At 37.7% G+C, this 18,834-nt stretch overlaps 9 protein-coding genes across 9 annotated transcripts; 5 read left to right on the forward strand and 4 right to left on the reverse strand.

Moving 5' to 3' along the window:
• Positions 1–337: 337 nt before the first annotated feature.
• Positions 338–2,557, reverse strand: FDP41_004746 (uncharacterized protein; the record flags this gene model as incomplete). Its single annotated transcript, XM_044708193.1, has 1 exon — positions 338–2,557. One exon carries the CDS (start codon positions 2,555–2,557, stop codon positions 338–340), a length of 2,220 nt encoding a protein of 739 aa, XP_044560783.1.
• A 638-nt stretch (positions 2,558–3,195) lies between these two features.
• Positions 3,196–4,979, forward strand: FDP41_004747 (uncharacterized protein; the record flags this gene model as incomplete). The annotated part of the gene is made up of 4 exons (XM_044708194.1): positions 3,196–3,213; positions 3,400–3,597; positions 3,666–3,892; positions 4,025–4,979. 4 exons carry the CDS (start codon positions 3,196–3,198, stop codon positions 4,977–4,979), a joined length of 1,398 nt encoding a protein of 465 aa, XP_044560784.1.
• Positions 4,980–5,366: 387 nt separating this feature from the next.
• On the forward strand, positions 5,367–6,530 carry FDP41_004748 (uncharacterized protein; the record flags this gene model as incomplete). The annotated part of the gene is made up of 1 exon (XM_044708195.1): positions 5,367–6,530. One exon carries the CDS (start codon positions 5,367–5,369, stop codon positions 6,528–6,530), a length of 1,164 nt encoding a protein of 387 aa, XP_044560785.1.
• A 226-nt stretch (positions 6,531–6,756) lies between these two features.
• On the forward strand, positions 6,757–7,680 carry FDP41_004749 (uncharacterized protein; the record flags this gene model as incomplete). The annotated part of the gene is made up of 1 exon (XM_044708196.1): positions 6,757–7,680. One exon carries the CDS (start codon positions 6,757–6,759, stop codon positions 7,678–7,680), a length of 924 nt encoding a protein of 307 aa, XP_044560786.1.
• Positions 7,681–7,915: 235 nt separating this feature from the next.
• FDP41_004750 (uncharacterized protein) lies at positions 7,916–10,857 on the forward strand (the record flags this gene model as incomplete). The annotated part of the gene is made up of 4 exons (XM_044708198.1): positions 7,916–8,326; positions 8,382–8,539; positions 8,596–9,723; positions 9,777–10,857. 4 exons carry the CDS (start codon positions 7,916–7,918, stop codon positions 10,855–10,857), a joined length of 2,778 nt encoding a protein of 925 aa, XP_044560787.1.
• A 94-nt stretch (positions 10,858–10,951) lies between these two features.
• On the reverse strand, positions 10,952–12,298 carry FDP41_004751 (uncharacterized protein; the record flags this gene model as incomplete). Its single annotated transcript, XM_044708199.1, has 1 exon — positions 10,952–12,298. One exon carries the CDS (start codon positions 12,296–12,298, stop codon positions 10,952–10,954), a length of 1,347 nt encoding a protein of 448 aa, XP_044560788.1.
• A 218-nt stretch (positions 12,299–12,516) lies between these two features.
• FDP41_004752 (uncharacterized protein) lies at positions 12,517–14,727 on the reverse strand (the record flags this gene model as incomplete). Its single annotated transcript, XM_044708200.1, has 2 exons — positions 12,517–14,613; positions 14,671–14,727. The coding sequence occupies 2 exons, from the start codon at positions 14,725–14,727 to the stop codon at positions 12,517–12,519; spliced, it is 2,154 nt and encodes a 717-aa protein (XP_044560789.1).
• A 502-nt stretch (positions 14,728–15,229) lies between these two features.
• On the forward strand, positions 15,230–17,689 carry FDP41_004753 (uncharacterized protein; the record flags this gene model as incomplete). Its single annotated transcript, XM_044708201.1, has 1 exon — positions 15,230–17,689. The coding sequence occupies one exon, from the start codon at positions 15,230–15,232 to the stop codon at positions 17,687–17,689; it is 2,460 nt and encodes an 819-aa protein (XP_044560790.1).
• A 472-nt stretch (positions 17,690–18,161) lies between these two features.
• Positions 18,162–18,800, reverse strand: FDP41_004754 (uncharacterized protein; the record flags this gene model as incomplete). Its single annotated transcript, XM_044708202.1, has 1 exon — positions 18,162–18,800. One exon carries the CDS (start codon positions 18,798–18,800, stop codon positions 18,162–18,164), a length of 639 nt encoding a protein of 212 aa, XP_044560791.1.
• Between the last annotated feature and the right edge of the window lie 34 nt (positions 18,801–18,834).

Consider the following 18,834-nt stretch of genomic DNA (forward strand, 5'->3'; position numbering starts at 1 on the left):
AGTGGTACAATAGGTTGATTATTAAAAAACTCTCTCGGAATTTAGAAGGATGTTCAAAGACAAACAGCAGCTGAACAATGGTAAGCTGAAGGTTGTTGTTGTTGTTTGAGAATTTTTTTTTCGATTTTTTTTGAAGGAGTGGTGCCTTCGGGAAGTTGTTGTTGTAAAAATTTTTAATTAAATCCGATGCAAATTCCGATGCGATGACTCTCTCTGGAGCTGCACAGGATGAATAAGAACGAGCTCACCACACTACACTGGGAACTAGTGAGCGTTTTATTGCTATATTATAAACGTGTGTTGTACATACAACACGATGTGGAAGAACCTCTTTTTTCTATTTGTGTTTAATGTAAAAGGTGTCGGAGAGGTCAAAGGCCTTAAACACAGTATGCAAGGGTTGACCAGTAATGTAACGTAAATGGTCACTGGATGATGCTGTCATCATGTTGTCACCCTCTTCACTTCGGAATTGATTGTTTTGAAATTCTTCATGTTGATACATGAGCATGTTAAAAACAGGAGTGTTGCAGTTGGCCTGTACAGGAGAAGCTTTTAGGAATTCATTGTAGATGGACAACAATCGAAAGACAGTTTCACTGGAGCCACCGACAATTCCTGGATTAAGGAGAATGGAATCTAGAGAAGTTTCCTTATGAGAAAGAGTGTTGAATGGAGCTGGAAGGGAGGCGTTGTAATAAAAAGTTCCTCTTGTTTGGTCAATGGTGATTCCACATTGGGCGAGTTTTTGCTGAGCCCAAATCGAGGAACGAATGGTAGTGGGTTCGGAACCAATAAAGAGTTTGTCACTGATGAACTTGGAGGAGGAAGGACTATCTTTCTGGTTGTCAGGCAGACATGGTGTGTCAAAGGAAGCCATGTATTCGAATGGATCTCTGTTGAATCGAATGTCGAAAAGATCAGTCATGAGAATTCTCTTTGGGACGAGGTTGAGACCTGTCGTAGATCGTTGTTGAGCTCTCTTAAGGTACTGTTCATACACAAAGAATCTTTCGTCATTAGTGGAACGATTTCCGAGCTGAACGAGTTCAAATTTCACATTGTAACTGGTCAATTTGTCAAATCGGCACTTGTTATAGAGTTTAGCATCATCATAGAAAATGACTGCTCTCAAGTTGTGCTTGTGAACAGAGTCGTACCACTCTTTCATGGGTTCAAAGCATGCGTCATGATAGTGTTCATCTCTCTCAGGATGTCCTTTCGTCACAAAGTAGGTCGTAAAGATGACATTATCAGTTTCACTCTTCTTGGAGAAGTGATAATGGTCAAGATACCATTTGACAAACTTTTGAACGCCAACTTGGAGTTTGGTCTTTGGTTCATAGTTCAACAATTTTTGACTGTGAGTTATATCAGCATATGTCATGGTCATGTCTGTTGGTGGTTTTTTAGAAAGTGTAATAATGGCTTTCTTATCCAATGCAGTCTCAATGTATTTAATCAAGTCCACAACTCTCTCTGGTTTGTTGTTTCCCAAATTGAATACATCATGAACAGCACGCCCTTCTTCTCTTCTCACACGTTCTCCATATTTCATCGAGTTCACAATACCATGAACAATATCTTCAACATAGGTAAAATCTCTCATCAATTCCTTATTGTTATCCGTTGTGTAAAGAGTGATGGGTTGTCCTTTCACAATTTGATCGACCCATTTGAAGAGAGCCATATCAAGTCTTCCTGCTTCACCATAGACGGTAAAGAAGCGAAGACCAATCACAGGTACATTGTACAAGTAATTGTAAGTTTCAGCAAAGAGTTCTTGAGCTATTTTGGATGCACTATAAACATTAGAAGGCTTATTTACATTCATTCCTTCATGGAAAGGAGAAGGATCAAACTCTTGAATGTTTCCATAAACTGAGCTAGAGGAGGCATAAATAAATACAGGTGGTTCGTCTTTTTGATGCTTGACAGCAACTTCAAGGAGCTCAATTTGACACAAGATATTATTGCGAATATAAGTTTGTGGATTCTCAATGGAATATCTAACACCAGCTTGAGCAGCCATGTGGAGAATGTGAGTGAATTTAAAACGAGCAAAAATGGATTGTAACAAGGTCGTATCACAAACATCACCCTCAATGAGTTCAAAATGGATGAAATTTGTGTTGTCTTCTGATGACTCTCCAAAATTAGAAGACTTTTGGGAAAGTTTCTCATTGAAGTTGGCAATGGCATCTTGTAACATTTTTCTTCTCATGTACTTTAAATCAGTGGAGTAGTAATCGTTAAAATTGTCGATACCAATAATGACACTCTTGTGAGTCAATTCATTCGGATGGTGATGATTGAATTTACCATCATCCATGAGCTGGCTCCAATAGTTGAATTCTTCAGTTGCCAATTTCAATGCAAGATGATATCCGATAAAGCCAGCTGATCCAGTAACGAGCATTTGGCGAGGATTCTCAACTTGTTGTTGAACGGAAGAGGAGGAAGAGTTTTGTGGTGCGGAATTGGTGGTTCTTGTTGTTGCAACTTGTTGTTGGGCAATATCTGAACAATTCTTGTTGTTGTTGTTGTTATTCGACATCACCCTTTGAGATGATTCAACAAAACGTTCCGAAGTCAACAACAAAGAAAGGCTTAAACATGCTGCTGCTACGACAACAACACAGACTAACAGAATGGTACTCTTGGAATAGTAATATCTTCTCATCATTTTAAAACGTTGATAACAAGAAGGTCTTTGAAGTCAGTTTTGAATGCTGAGTTGCGGAGGTGAGGGATTCTCGAGGTCTTGGGTTAATAATAAATTTGATTCAACAACTTCTAGATTGAGAAAACGAGTCAATTATTAATCGCGATTATTTTTTTTTGAACAATGTTCGAGGTGAGAATCTTGGTCGACAGCGTTGGAGTTGAATTTCATTATACATGATCGAGGTTCAAACACGTTTGCAGTACATTGGTCAATTCTGATTTCATATTTACCAATACTTGCAAACATTTATGGAATGTTGATTGAGGTCATTAAGTATGATATCTTTTTAAAATCAACATTTTTTACAGAGTTGATTTGACATCCGCTACAGCTCATGATCTCATGAACCCGTTGACCACAGTTTGAAAAAATACCGCAAAGAGGATACCACCTTTGATTCATCATTCTTTGGAATCAGTGATTGTAACGAGTACTATCATTAAAATTGTCACCTCTATTATTCGTTCATGGTTTTTAAAGAGTGGGTTTGTATTGAATGAATGAAATTCAACGCTCACCTCACACACAAAATATGTGCACAAATATGGCTGTGTTCAAATTCCGATCGTGATGCAATTTATATTTTTCCGATTTTGGTGAATGAATTCTAAATTTCTTTCTCGGATCCTCTTATCCCTAATGATTATGAATCAAATTATCCTTTGAAAAAGTTTAAAATCAGAGATGAAAAACGAATTTCGGAATTTTTACAAAACAAAGATGACCAAACAAAAGCACTTCAAGGACTGAAAGGTGCTTTGAACTTTTTCGATCAACGACACACAGAAAAACTGAGAATTGTCCTATATGGAGGATGCAGTTCCATAATCATCAAAACAATATTTGCTCCCATTGAACGACTTAAAATTGTATGTTTACTAGTATATGGTTCTCTGACCGTCATTTATGCATATTTCTTGTAAACTACTTTATGAAGGAATTACAAACATGCAGACATTTAAAGAGATCGGTGAGGCTTCAAACATCCTCAACCGAGATTATCACATATGCTTTAATCGGTACATCTACCGCGACTATGGATGTTCATACGCTTGTGAGGAAAAGAGGATTGAGCGGTTATATCAAACATGTTATTGAAATTGAAGGCTTTTCAGCCTTATTTCGAGGAAATGGATTGAATGTATTGAGAGTCATTCCGACAAGGTAAGTTATTTTGCCGGATTGGGACTCTATTCATTGGATTTGGATTGATTATATTACTTTATGCTGTATTCCTTAATCATTCATTGATAAACATGCATTTCATGCATTTGCAAACAAATCTCAACATAACAGCTTTATGAAGTTTGCTTTTTTTGACATTTATAGACATTTAAGCTCGTACATCTTTAGCAGTACACCCGTATTACGTGAAATTCCACAAAGTGAAAAAGATGTTCTTCTCGTCTTTTCCTCTGCGCTCATGAGTGGATTCAATTTAACCATATTTGCCTATCCTTTAGACTTACTCCGAACGCGTCTCACTGTGATTCCTTACTACAGCAAGTATCACTTTAAGGCCAATTTATATCCATTCATGGGGACTTCTATTCGGTGCCTTAGAGAGTTAATACGAAATGAAGGTGTTTTTGCATTATGGAAAGGCATGGGAACGTCATTGGTCGGAGTGATTCCATACGTCACTTGTTCTTTAAGTTTCTACGAGTATTTGAAAAATACTATCCACAAGAAAGTAGAAGAATTTTATGGAAAAATCGAAAAGGGGAGTACATTGGATTTGAGTTTAAAACTTAGTTACGGAGCTATTAGTACTTTCATTGGAAAAACCATATCGTATCCAGCTGATACGATTCGTAGAAGACGACAATTACTCGGATGCATGCCTTCCATGCATGCTGCGGCAGTCATACCCCATGGTGATATTGTGAATGGCCCTATTCCTACTCGATCTCTCATCAAATTAGAGGCTGACGAGTATACAAGTGGTATCAGTCGGTATGGTACAAATGGTATTAAGGTCAATGAAGCTGTATCTAATAGCCATCTTGAACCCTTGTTCACCCAAGACGGAAAACCCATGTACAGAAACACCTTTCACGCATTCTCAAGAATTTTAAGGGAAGAAGGCTTTAAAGCATTATTTAATGGATGGAAGCTGAATATTATTAAAGTAGTGCCCGGAATGGCGCTACACTTTGTGATCTATGAACAACTCAAGAGCATCTTTGGATATAACAAGGAAATTCTGACAGACGACCAAGATGTGGATGATGATGAGGATGACTTGTAACACAAGGGTCATGATTTTTGTTGGCCATTACACCCATTATTTGTGAATGTTTTGCTAACTCTTGAATGACCTGAACAGGCTAATGAGGATGCTCTGATACACTGGTTTGTACACTCGTTTTCTCAAACGATCTGGAAAGGAATGGATACCAGCGAATCGTAATAGTGTACTCCCGTAATTATGCCATTCTCCCCCTTTTGGTTCACAAGTAAGAATTCCAAATTTGGTCAGAGTTCTGAAATGATCTGTTTCTTCATGACTACAAGATACTTTTTGAATAATGCTTGCGAAGCATGCTGATTGGAAGTACTTTGTCAGTTGTTTGCCAAATATTATTTATATGGACAAGTATTATCAGAAAAAAAGGTTCCACCTCTATCCCACACGATGAGAGTTTTTAGCAAACCTCTTGTAACAGTGGCGTTGATTGCCCTGTTGCTGAGTGTTGTAATGTTTTCAAATGCCCCTGTCAGTTGCCAATATTCAGTGATTAACGGAAGACCTATCATTCAAAATCCACAATATGGAGCATATCCTGCTCAGCAAATGCCTCCTCAGCAAGGAATGTATCCTCAAGGACAACCCGGTGCACAGCCACAACAACAGCAACCTCAGAATACACCCAAATCTCGAGTATCTACAGCCATTAATAATATCAAAATGCAATTGAACATGATCACTTCCTTTGGTTCATTCTGTTGGGGTGATAATGGATTCAAAGATTGTAACTTGGTGGAATCTGCTGCAAGAACCATTCTGTCAAATGTCATGCAATTGCAAAATGAAGAAAAAGGAGGTTTTGCTGGACAACCTGATGATTGGAAGATCGTAAAAGAAAAACTTGTTCCTCTCTCTCAGCAACTCATGACAGACTCTCAAAATAAGGATTGGAAAGCTTATCAAAATACTGCTGCTAAAATTGATGCTGCTGTTGCAAGTTTTAGAGGAAATTATCAGGAAAATCAACAACAACAGCAACCAGGTGGTCAACCTCAATATCCTCAGCAAGGCGTTCCTCCAGTCGCACAACAACCACCTCCACAGATGCCTCCTCAACAGCAGCAACAACCACCTGTGACCACTCCACTGCCTGCTACTAATGCTCCACAACCAACCAATCCATCTGCACCATCCAATGCGAATAATGGACAGCAATTCCAGTCTGGAGGAAATCCATCTCCACAACAGCAAGGCTCCTATGGCCAGTATCCTCAGGGTTATAATTACTATCCACAGCAGCAACAGGGATATCCTCAACAACAGGGGGCCTATGGTCAGTATCCATATGGTTATGGTCAATATCCTCAACAAGGTTACGGTCAATATGGTCAATACCCTTACTATTCTCAATACTATCCTCAACAGCAAGGTGGTTATGGTCAATATCCTCAACAAGGTTACGGTCAATATCCTGGTGGTTACGGATACAACTATCCATCAAATTATGGTTATGGCTATCCTTCTGGTTATCCACAAATGTATCCAGGAAGTTATGGCCAGCAGCCTCAATATTCTCAAAGTGCAGCTTCCAGTGCATCGTCGAATGAGTAAGAAAAGCTTGTCAAAACTTGATTCTGAGAGAATTAATTTTCCGTTCTAGTGATTTTTTCGAATTTTGATTTATTGCCTTATAAATAAAATTATTTTTTAAATATTTTAAAATAAGATTAACTATTGTTATTAATTGTGGTTATTTCCTTTTACAAAAACAAGAACACTTCTTTATTGACATGTTTCAACTTTCAACACTCATCATATCCAAGCATAAATAAAAAAAATGGAAATACAAAAAACACCCGAAATCGAACAATGCTTGGAAAGCGTTAAGAAATATCTTGCACAATACGGAACGTCATCCACTGAACAAACACTCCGAGTACAGATCGATCAATATGATCAAGAAGATTTTGTGTCTTTTGATGTTTTGAAACGGACTGTTGAATTCAAGAATGAACGAATGAAAGATGATGATCGGAACAATAATAACAATAGCAACACCAACAATCCTAAGAACAATCATCAAAACAAAAATTCAAGCAAGAATAACTCAACCAATGTACAGAAAATTACAAACTCATCGGAAAGCAGCCAATCTTCACAAAAAACATATCTCCACAAATTGATAAAAGGAACCAAACTGAGAACCAAGTCGAACCAAAGGCCAACACCAAAGAATCCCGAATGGGTGAAATTAACAGAACAACTCCGAAAGAAGCAAGGTGATTATGAATATTCCAAAATGGTTCGTAATGTGGTGAATGCTCCTGCTCATGAACGAGAGGCTCTCAACAGTTACAAAGGTCAACTATCGGTTGGGCTTGATTTGATTATTACTATGGCTACTTTATTTATTGTGTTTTATACTGCATCTCAATACATGTTTACAGGAGAGAATAAGAAACAGTATCAAATACTCATGGGCTTAATTGGATTAATTCTGGGTCTATTGATTGATGCAGTGCTTGTCATTGTGAGAAGTAAAAAGGCAGAAATGATTGACAAAGTTCAAACAAAACACAAGAATATAGCCACCAACTCGTATGGTATTGAAACAGTTCCCATTGAGGTGAGAAGAAGGTTGGCTATGAGAAAGGCACAAATCGAGCAGCAAGAGAAGCAGCAAGTGGAGCAAGAACAGAAAAACTCTCAAAATACGCAACCACAGCCACCAAACACTAGTGCTGCTATTGTGGATATTTAAGTATGTCTACATCATGAGCTGCGTAAAATCCTTCGACGTAGAAAAATATTTATTTAGCCCTCCGTGATACCACTTGTACAAATTTCCATCCCAATGAATAAGTGTTGAGAATAATGACCTCATATCATCATTGCCGACTATTCTCATCTGAATTCCAATCATCTCTGTCATGACCCGTCTTATTTTGAAGATACTTGTAAATAGTCCAGGACTGGATACTTTATTTCTTAAAAAAATGAACGAATCACTCTCTGCCGTTTCTTTGCGCTCTGAATCTACGATGAGTCATGTCTCCAACTCCTCTCTCTCCTCACCACGCATTGAATGTAGAAGAATTAAGACATTCAATAGAAGTTATACTCCCAAGCAGGCAAAGAAGGTTCTTGGAACGAGCCTATCACCCACTTTTCCCCTCTCACCCAAACCATCCAAACAAAGGAATTCAACACCAAGTATTGAGGCTCATGAAGGTCGGGATAAAAAGGAGGACTCACTTCAAGAAATACCATCATCTCCGCAATCAGCACCGGTCCAAATAGAAACACCACCCTTATACATCATACCAAGGGACGATCGTAAGAAAATTTCAGTGAATCTTGAAAAAAACTTTATCCGATTTTCTACTCCTGGAACATGCAATCATACAGTAAGTATGGTTTTGAACTTCAATATCATTGACAGATGTTGGTTTGTCTTTACAGAGTGTGATGGTGAATAACGGCTGCGATTTGAGGTCCAACCAAGACAATGTTTTTTACTTCGAGGTTCAAATCATTAGATGTATCAAGAATATTTCTTTAGCAATAGGATTCAGTAGTAAGGATGGATACTATCATGGGTTTCCTGGTTTTGATGAAATGTAAGTAAGGATCGTTATTAATAATGGCACCTGATAAGTTATTAATTTCTCGTTAGATCATTTGCCTACCATGGCGATTCAGGTTCTATTGTACACGACTCTAAATATATTGAAATTCAAAAGCCCTTTTCAGCATCGGATACTATTGGAGCTGGAATCATTCTTCCTCAGAGACATTTATTCTTTACCCTTAATGGGTCTTTACTGGGAAAGTTTTATGATTTATCATCACTGGAAGAAGTTATTACAAGTAAGGAAGAAGCCAAATTAACAGAAGCCTCTGACATTACACACATTGAACGAACCAAAGTGAAATATATTTACTCGGAGGGAGTTGGAATCATTAGAGCAAGTTGGAAAGAAGGACCAACGTCTTCGCTCGAAACCGCCGATGATGGACTTCCTATTGAGGCAACAAGAGAACTAATTATCAGGGAAAAGAGAGACCAAGTAATTGATCAACAAACTATTAATTCATATTTATCTCAAAATAATGAGCGGGAGGTAATTATGGAACCTGAGCATGAGGATCCATTTGTGCTCTATCCCGTCATTGGCTTCAATGCTCCATGTACGGTGGAGGTGAACATTGGTCAGGTACCTTTTACCTTTGATCTGATATCTTTGAACAAATCTGAGCCAGTTCCAGTACGAGCAGAAGTAATTGGCACGAGTTTTGGATTTGACGACATGGCACTGTCTCCCTCTGGCGGAAGCCACAACACTGTTTTTGACCAAATTGTTGAATGCATTCAAACCCAAAATATAGAACTACTTAAACAAAAACTTGAAGAATGGAATACTGTAAATCAAACATTAGATAAGGGAAGAAGCCTGCTTCATGTAGCCTGTGGCTTGCAGCCAGAGTCAGAAACGATCTTTAAAGAACTTATCAAAGCTCTCATTGAAAAAGGGCTTGATGTCAATGCATATTCTAGTCATCTCGGAACACCTCTCCATGTAGCTTGTAAGCATGGAAATATGACGGCTGTTTCTGCTCTATTAGAGTCGCCAAATATTGATATTAACATTACCCACAAGAAAAAAAGAGCGTGTGATTACGCTTATCACATTCCTGAAATAAGATATGTCGCTAAAATGGAAGATGAAATATCAAAAAGAATTGCTATTGTCAAAAAACTGAGAGAAATGGGATCAGAAATGAATCTCCACACTGCTGTGTTGTAAGTAGTTGTTACAGTATTCATCCTGTTTTAGTTGACACTGAATTTTGTAGTTGCGGAGATTTCGACAAAGTGAAAAACTGCATTGAGGTTGATAAAGATTATGTCGATTGGCAAGATGAATTCTATAGAACATCGTTACATATTGCCTGTGCAATGGGATACTTGGATATTGCTGAATTTTTGCTTCAAAATGGTGCTTGCTCTAACTTTGGAAATTTTGTGCCTCCACCATTACTTATAGCAGCAGAGTGCCTTAATCCTGAAATGGTCACAATTCTTTGTCATCACAGAGCTGAATTTAATATTTTTACAGAAGGAGAAGACAGGCACATTTTGGAGCATCTATTAGAGAAATTTGATAGGTTTGAGGAGCCAACAAAAGAAGATTTGTTCTACAGAACAATAGAGGCTCTCTGTGCCGCTGGCTCAGATCCTTGCCTCGTGAAAGGTTCTTCTACAGGATCATACAAGGATCACAGATGTGCTATGTTAATTGCTCTTGATAGGCTTAACCTTAAACTTTTTGCTCTTTTCGCAAAATATTCAAAGAATGTAATTAGGATTAGAGGAGAGTACGACGAAAGTCTTTTACATTTAATTTGTAATTGTATTTACTACAACGAAGAAGAAGAAAGAATTTTGTATGAAATGGCATTGATTTTGGTCAAAGATCTCTGTGTAGACATTACTGCAAAAGATGAGCACGGAAATACATGTGTACACTTGGCAGCAGGATCTGGAATGTCAAATATCATCAAGCTCTTGCTGTTGTACGGAGCTGAAATTGATGCTACTAATTATGATGGATATCCTCCTTTGTTTTTGGCTATTATTAACAAGCAGCTCAGAAGTGCTAAATATCTAATCAAGAGAGGTGCATTTGCAAGTTATCAAACAAGTAAGGGACAAACCATTCTTCATGTTCTTTTTGATGTGAAGGGTAAAAAGAAAGCGCTGTACTTGTGCGAACTTAACAATGAAGAAATTGGTTATTTGGCCGAATTCTGCGTGAACATACTAGGAGTCAATGAAAATCTGAGAGATCACGCCCAAAAAACCGCTAGAGACTACGCCATCGAAAACGGCCTTTCAAAGTTTTTCCCCATCTCATATAAATACAATTTCAAATAAATCTCTATGATTTCAGAATGTATGAAAGAATATTCTTGATTAATATTTTAGTTCTTTCTGTTAGTTCTGTAACACACACAATAATTCAGGTCAGTTATTGAACCCTCACCAATTTCAATTGATTTCCAGTTTCATATGAATCACTAAACTCGTATCCAAAAGCATTGGTGAACACTGGCTTTTGATTAGTGACAATTTCAATAACATGATTAGGTGTTGGAATTTTTGCACACTTGACAACCTGATACTGTTCAAAAAGCGCTGCTAGTTGCTCATATGAAATTGGTAAAACTGAAGTATCGTCTTCTTCATCTCTAAATCCCTTAAACGCAACTCTGGTTGGAGTTTTATCTTTTGGTGTGCTTTGGTAATGCTGAACCTCAAGTTGACACATATCAACTCTGTATGGACACATGTTCATATCCTTCATATTTGACACGAGCACACAAGTTCGTATGAAAACTACTCCCTTATTCGTCATTACAGGTGCATGGATAAATAAAATTCCCTTTGTGTTAAATAATTTGAATTCTTTTTTGAATTCGTTGGATCCAATCATTTCTCTTATTTTCACCAATAATGATCGAGTCTGTCTCTTATCAATAGCTATGATTTTAATATTACGTTTCACAGTCTCCATATCTTCTTCAATTTCAAATAAATCACATTGTGACTGTTTGACTTTTTCTATTGATTCTGATATAATGTCAAGTATTTTGTTACGAATATTCTCCGAAGTAAATTCATAAATATTATGATCCACCAAGAAGGTTTTCATAGAGCTTTCCGAGTCATAAATTGCTTTTTGAGTCCCAACCACTTCTTCCTGATCTGGGTCCTTGGATGATGTATCATTTTCATACTCTAAATTCTTCTCCTCTCGTCCATGAAATAATTCATCAATCGTTTCAACAGGCTTCCAAATGGAATTCCATACCTGCACATCATCCTTCGTTAAATGAATTAATAAATATTTAGAGCCAAGCATGAGAAGCATCGGAAGTGTCAGAGAAAGCATGAGAGCATATCGGACCACCGTTTTTCTGTATTCATAACGAGTAGAACGTTTACCACGACTGCCCAATCTGGTCTGTGCTAAATCATCATGTGTTGAACCATCATGATGATGGAAAGGTTGAGTATGATAGTCTCGTTGTTGAGGAGGTGGTGGATGGTTTCCGAGAGTACAATTACCATTCCAATACCAACCACTACTACTACCAGTGCTGAAACGATTCTTTCCTTCTTCTTCTCCTCCCAGTACTCGATTTGAACGACATGGTTCAAACCTCCCCATACGGAAAGAATGACCAGTTGTTATATACTTCTCTCCTGGAGCTCCAAGAAGGAAGAAGAGCATGCTGCTCCGGCAGTGATGGTGGATCTGCACTCTGCTGCTCTTCAAAAAGTTCTTTCTTTTGATACAGCACGAAAAGAACATTTTTTTTGGTCATTTCTCGATCCTCAGTAGGATCGCGTCGCAGATGTTCCAGACCTCAAGAAACCAACAACAGAATAGTCACCTCATCTGCTCTCAGTGTTCAAACAGCGCTAAAACTGTTGCTTTTGTGACTCAAATATAGCTATGGAGGATAAACACAAAATGAATTTATTCAACAATCAAGCCGAGTTCTTGAATAACTGTGAGTAAACTTTAAACTAGTATTGCTTTTCAGAATTCTCCACTTGTCTGAACAACCATTCAGCTAAATAATCGACTGGATCTTCAGGTTGCATTTGACAAACCTCAATAAGACCCTTTGTTAATACTGGAATGACATTTTCCATTAGATACATCCTGAGAGGTTGAGATTTCACTTCAAGCATCATCTTTTCTTGTCGTCGAATTTCTTCTAATCGCTCAGCATCGCTTTTGAGAATTTTCTCTCTCTCGTCCGCTTGTTTTCTCTTTAAGGCTGCTGCTTCGTCTTGCTTTTGTTTTTCGAGCATTAACCTTTCTTCCTCTCTTGCTTGTTTCTTTCTTTCTTTCTCTTCAATTTCTTTCTGGGTAGGTCCATAATTGTGTGGTTTTCCAAGGAAATCTGTCATTTCTCTCAAAACCTCCTTTTCTGGCCTTTCTGCATCGAGAATAATTTCCTTTGAAATGCATTGCCGTTTTTTGTCTGTGACAGTTTCTTCAAAGTATCCCAGTAAATAATTCTTAAGATCATTAATATCGTTAGTCTTATTAAAGCTTTGCAATCTTCTTCTAAATCCTGTTTCGTCGTTGTGTCCAGGAATTGGAGACTTTAAGTTCATTAATCTATCCTCTAGAACGGAGTCTTTGGCTTTGAATGTTATCACAAAATCTGGAAAAAGTTTATCGTCCACTGCTTTGGTTTCCTCCTCATCCTCTCCTTTTGGTTTTGTAAAAAGAAGTTTTGCTTGTTCGATCGTTTTTGGAAAGCCGTCCATAATCCATCCATGATTCAGGTGTTTTGGCTGACTCAGTTTCCATCTGAACATGTCAGTAATGGCCTTATTCGAAAATCTATCTCCATCCTTTAATTGAGTGATGGCAAGCAATTTTTCATAATTGTACTTGGCAACCTGAATAGGAGAACCTTCTTCCTCTTCCTCCTTTTCTTCTTCTAGTGGGACCTCTTCTTCTGGTGGTTGCTCTGTTGGAGCTGTTTCCTCCCCTTCTTCTCCCTCTGTATTTGGTTGTTGATTCGCTAATAAGGACTCTCTTTCCTTCTGCTTTTGAGCTCTTAATTGCTTGGCTTTTTCAATTCGGTCCTTCTTTTCTTGCACCAAGTTCTGATAAAACTGTTCTTTTTCTTTCACATGCTCTTGGAAATCGGCAATGACAGAGGGAACGTCAATTACATCAAGTCTGTATTTTCTGGACAAGTGCTGAGCGTGAAGACTTTTTCCTGCACCTGGAGGACCCAGTAATACAATTCTCATGGGTGACAAATTTCTCTTCGTTTCGAACTCTTTTTTGACCTTTTCAATATTTTCTATCAGTCCTTCTTTTGAAACCCACTCAATTTGCTTTTCAGCAATTGCTCCAACTGCAAACTTTACATCTGCGGTAAAGTAGTCAAAGTGGTCATAAATTAAGGAGTCCTCTTCTGATAGATGCTCCACTTTTCCTCCATATCCAAATTTCTCACTTAAACATTGTACAATTTGATTTTGAGTGAGTTGTGAATCGTCGCATGCAAAAAATGATTGCTGATAGTCATCACCTTCATCCTTTGGTTGAGGTGGTTCTTCAATTGTTTTGTGGATAATTGACACTAAATCCTTGACATGAATCAATGGAATGTAATTTCCGCCGTCAAGAAATACAGGTAATGCTTCTCCCTCACAGCTCCATCCCAATTTGAACCATTGATGTAATTTATCTTCCTCTTCTCCGTAAAGTAGCCCACTGAAAAATACAAATGTCTTGAGGAATTTTGATTTGGCTCTCATTACTCGTTTTTCAATCTCAACAAATCCTTTAAATGAAGGGTGGGGTTTTCTTGTCACATAGGCATCCTCTGTAAATGCTTCGTATGGTTTTCTTACTTGCTTATTTTGCGTCGCTGCTCCTTCTTCATCTTGAGCCTCCTCTTCTGTTGTGTTTTTTCTTGTGCTTGCCCAAGACATGTAGCTTGAGATTAAAATAAATGTTTTTGTATCATTAAATTCAGCTGCCTCCAACACTTTAATGGCATATCTAGTGTCATCAATATTGGTACCTTTCAATCGATACACAACAGCGTCACATTCCAACAAAGCAGATTTGATTTCTTGGGGATCATTCTGATAATTATATTAAAGAACTGAATAATTGCATCGAAAGAAATTTTATCCTCATACCTGAACTAATTGATTCACGAATGGTACTGAATCCTTTCCGGATTTGCTGGTACCCATCACATACTATTCATTCCGAAAGAACAACATTCAATGAAATCATTCCATGTCATTCATCCCGAACCGATATTTTTTCATATTGAATTCGCCAACGAGAACCAAGATCCATTTCAAAATCATCCTCAAAGCAACAACAGCATCAACGGATTACATACATTTTCCTCAGCATACAATCTTTCGCAGAGGTACTTCTCTGCATAATCATCCGCCTCAAAGACAAATATTTTCATTTTATTGGTAGTAATTATTTGAAAGCAAGAATTGGCGCCAACTCGTATCGTAAATTTTACAAGTTGTTGGAAATGACGAGAGGCAAAAAATTAGACATGTTTTGAGCTCACACAGTTGAGTCAATTGAAGTCCGAGTCTTTCGTTCATACTCAGCAGCAGATCGGAAATGAATACTCGGAAGAAGGAAAGTTTCTTCATTCGTTCATTCTGTGCTGGGGAGATGAGAAATTTCCAAATTTAAACTTTACCATCAAAAAAAGCACACAAAAGAATGCCTGTTCACTTGTCTTGGAAACGTCGTGAAGAAGGAACTGATCATTGGAGTGTTAAAAATCATTTTCCAATTCCTTTCTCGAGCGAGCTTCATCAACACTTGGAACAGTTGAATTTAAAGATGCCTCTCGGAGTGGTTGAAACCACTTTGGGAGAACAATTTTATTTCCAGAGGATCAACCACAATGAGTTCTTGGGACATCACAATTTAGCTTTAATCGCTGAAATTAAGTTTAAGAACAATTCTCATAACCATGAATTGTCACTAAAAATTACACAAAGCGATGTCACAAACAAAGTCAATGTTGTCACAAATGATTGCATTCAACATGACAACACAACTATAGATGAAGCTCAAGCGTTGAAAGAGAAATGCGAAAAATGCTTTAGTATTTTGAAATATAGACATCCTCTCTTGTGCTCAATTCCTACACTAAACGATTCTGTGTTGAACAAGAAATTTGGCAAGAGAATATTAACGCCGGAAACAGCTAAAGATATTTGGGAAAGAGAAATTATTCTAACACCTGGTTCCATTCAGTTTGAAATTGTAGAGAATGCTACCGTCGACATTGAAATTATTAAGAACGAAGAAGAATTGCAAGGAGACACTTCTTGTTCTATTCAAAATGAGGACGACTTACTCTGTCACATCATGCAACGTGAGCTGAAAAATTCGTGGAACTGCTTAAAACCGAATCGGGTTAGCACCATGTGGAAAATACTTTTGTTGAAACCAACATCTGCTGAAGGGAAATGGTTGTGCTGTTTTTCGTTTTTTCATGCCATTGCTGACGCGCAAGGCATTAAACACTTTTTGGAAGAATTTGCGGCAATTTTTGATTATGTTCTTGGAGAACAGGATCAAAAAACAGAGCAAGAATTAGAAGAAGTGAGAACGAAAGCATTGAATGATATCATCTCTGTGACACCAATTTCCCCAATACAAGCCCTTATTCAATTGGATTCTCTTCGCCCCTCAAAACCGAGTCCTCCTCGAACTCTCAGACGAACAAGACCTTTTAAAACAGATGTTGCTGTCGACCTTGATATGGGTTCAAGCTCTTTACAGACATCCTCAAGATCTCCATCCACAAATGCTTTTCCAACATCTTCTTCAACTTGGAGTGAGAGATCCACTAACGACGTGCCCAATAACAATTCAAGAACACATCATCAAGCCATTAAGGACTTTCCGGTCATGTTAGGGAAATGGGGCAAAATAGTAGAGTATTCAAAATTCGTTGGTCGAGTCATTTCCTACAATGGCCTTTCTCCCACCATTACTTTTCCGCTGCAACAACCTTCCTTTCCAAATCCCTCTTTCACAAAAGTGAAATTGCTGAAAATCCCTAAAGAATTTTTTGAGAACCTCTTAAACATCTCCAAACAACAACAATTGACAATGACGGCTCTTCTACATGCAATATGCACTCTCGCATGGACACTCTCGAACAGAGAGAGAAATGAAAAATCCAAAAACAAGTCCAAGTTTGGATTTACTAATTCCATCACTGTTGACTTTAGAGAAGGATTGTTGATACCTCTTGGAAAATGTATGAAAGTGTTTCGTAATTTCAGCTGTACCATGTTAACCCCTGTAAAGCTTTCTCTCCCTCGAGCTTTGTTACACGAACAAAATGAAATTTTCATTAAGGAAGAGAGTCTAGTTCACAACGTTTGTGAGAATTCAATATCATCCAACAACTATACAAAGTCACAAAAAACGAACGACATGAATGATCCTTTCTCTCAGAATCACCTCTTGCGGAGTACTTTGAGGGATCATGAGCTCACCATTCATCACAAGAAACACCATCATGAAGATTCTCGCAATCTAAGAGATGTCATTCTAGACATTGCTCACCAAACGAAACATCATTTGGAACACAAGTATCATGATTCTCTAGCCGTCTATCAAATCGTACACAAGTTTCTTAAATTTAATATCAGCCAAAAAGAATCCTTTCAAATAGTACTGAGCAATATTGGAATTGTCGAACCATTGGTTGGGCGAAGAGTTCGATTTGAGCTGCTTGCTGCTTCGTATTCTGCTTGCGGCTCTACGACTGGGCTTTCAAACGTTTTTCACACAAATCCAAAGAGTGGAGAAATGACCATTTCTCTGTGTTATTCCAATGCCCTGGTTGAGGATTATGTCAACCGATATGCCAGCTCAATTATGGAATGTATTAAGGAACTGGTTCATGACCATGAAACAACAACAGTCATGAATCCATCAATTCCTTTTTCGTCTCCAGAGAATAATCATCCTCATGCTGAACCAAGTTGTAAAGGTGAGAATCAACAAGATCTTTCTCATGGCATCACTCAAAGAAATTTGGAAGTAAGTCTTAGTGCTGGTCACGTTCCTCTCAATAACAACAACGAAAATCAAAGTTCACATGAAAGCGCCTCAAGTTGTGTTCAAATTGATGAATCTCAATCTCAATACTGAACGATAATGCTGACATAAATACGTATGGATGATGATGATAATTAAGAATCTTTCCAACACCTCACACACACTAGTTGTATCTTACGACAGAACAAAAATCGATAAAAGAAAATAATTTTCAATAAAAAATTAAATATTGTTTATTGGCCCTTCGGTGCCTCAATACTTGTCATAAAATAACATTGGACTTCGTTTTCGTTTAGATACTACTTCTGAATGTCGAATGTTTTTAACAGGATATATCAAATATTAACAGATTACATGCTTGTGTTGAGCAACTGTTAACATGGGTTGAGTCCATGATTCAAACAGAAGGCAAAAATAAAGCAGTGTTTTGTCTGTTAATGCATATGGTTTCGTTGGTTTGTAAGGTTGAGTCGTCAATTATTGTAAAAAGGTCATGAATAGGTATATATAGTGTTGATGGATATGATATGTTAATAATGATATGTATCGATTACCAGCATTGTCTTCAAAGTTCTAAGTCACAACAATTAATAATGTTGAAGGGCGGAGAGCAGTCTTGGATCCAATATAAGGTGAGATGCTTCTTTCTTGTTCTTACATTCATTACACGTTTCTTATCGAATTGTTGATAGCACTGATCATCATAATACAAATATAGTATCTTGCCTTTTTGTCCATGATTAGTATGATCGTGAAGTTTGTTCTTTTGCTTTGTTTTTCTTTTTGGCTTGCCTTTGTCGGTGGATGATTGTTTTTTAGCTTGTGTGGTCCTTCTTGTTTTGCGAGGTTTGTTCTTTGGCTTGTATTCTTTTTCTTGTTTTGATGGAGTTGGTTGATTCAATGTTGATAATGTATTCTCATCTTTCTCAACTGGTGGATCGTTAGTTTTCTCAACTGATGGATTTTCTCTAAAGGTGATTGCGTCACATAGATGATGTTGTAAAGATTGTAACAAGTGATGCGAATGATCTAATGGCTTCCGTGCCTTTTCTTCGCAATTTCTGTTCTCTTCATTTCGTATATATTCATTAAGTTTGGCGTTTAATTGTTTGAGGGTAGCTGAAATGTAATTCGCTTGTTGTTCAATTCTTTCCAAATGTCTTTCCAGGGTGTGGAGCATGCAAGAGTCAATTCTGATGTTCATCTTGCGGTATTTTTTAAGGGCTCGATTTTCAATA

This window comes from Naegleria fowleri, assembly GCF_008403515.1.
Source record: "Naegleria fowleri strain ATCC 30894 chromosome Unknown tig41, whole genome shotgun sequence".
Lineage (NCBI taxonomy): Eukaryota > Heterolobosea > Eutetramitea > Acrasida > Naegleriidae > Naegleria > Naegleria fowleri.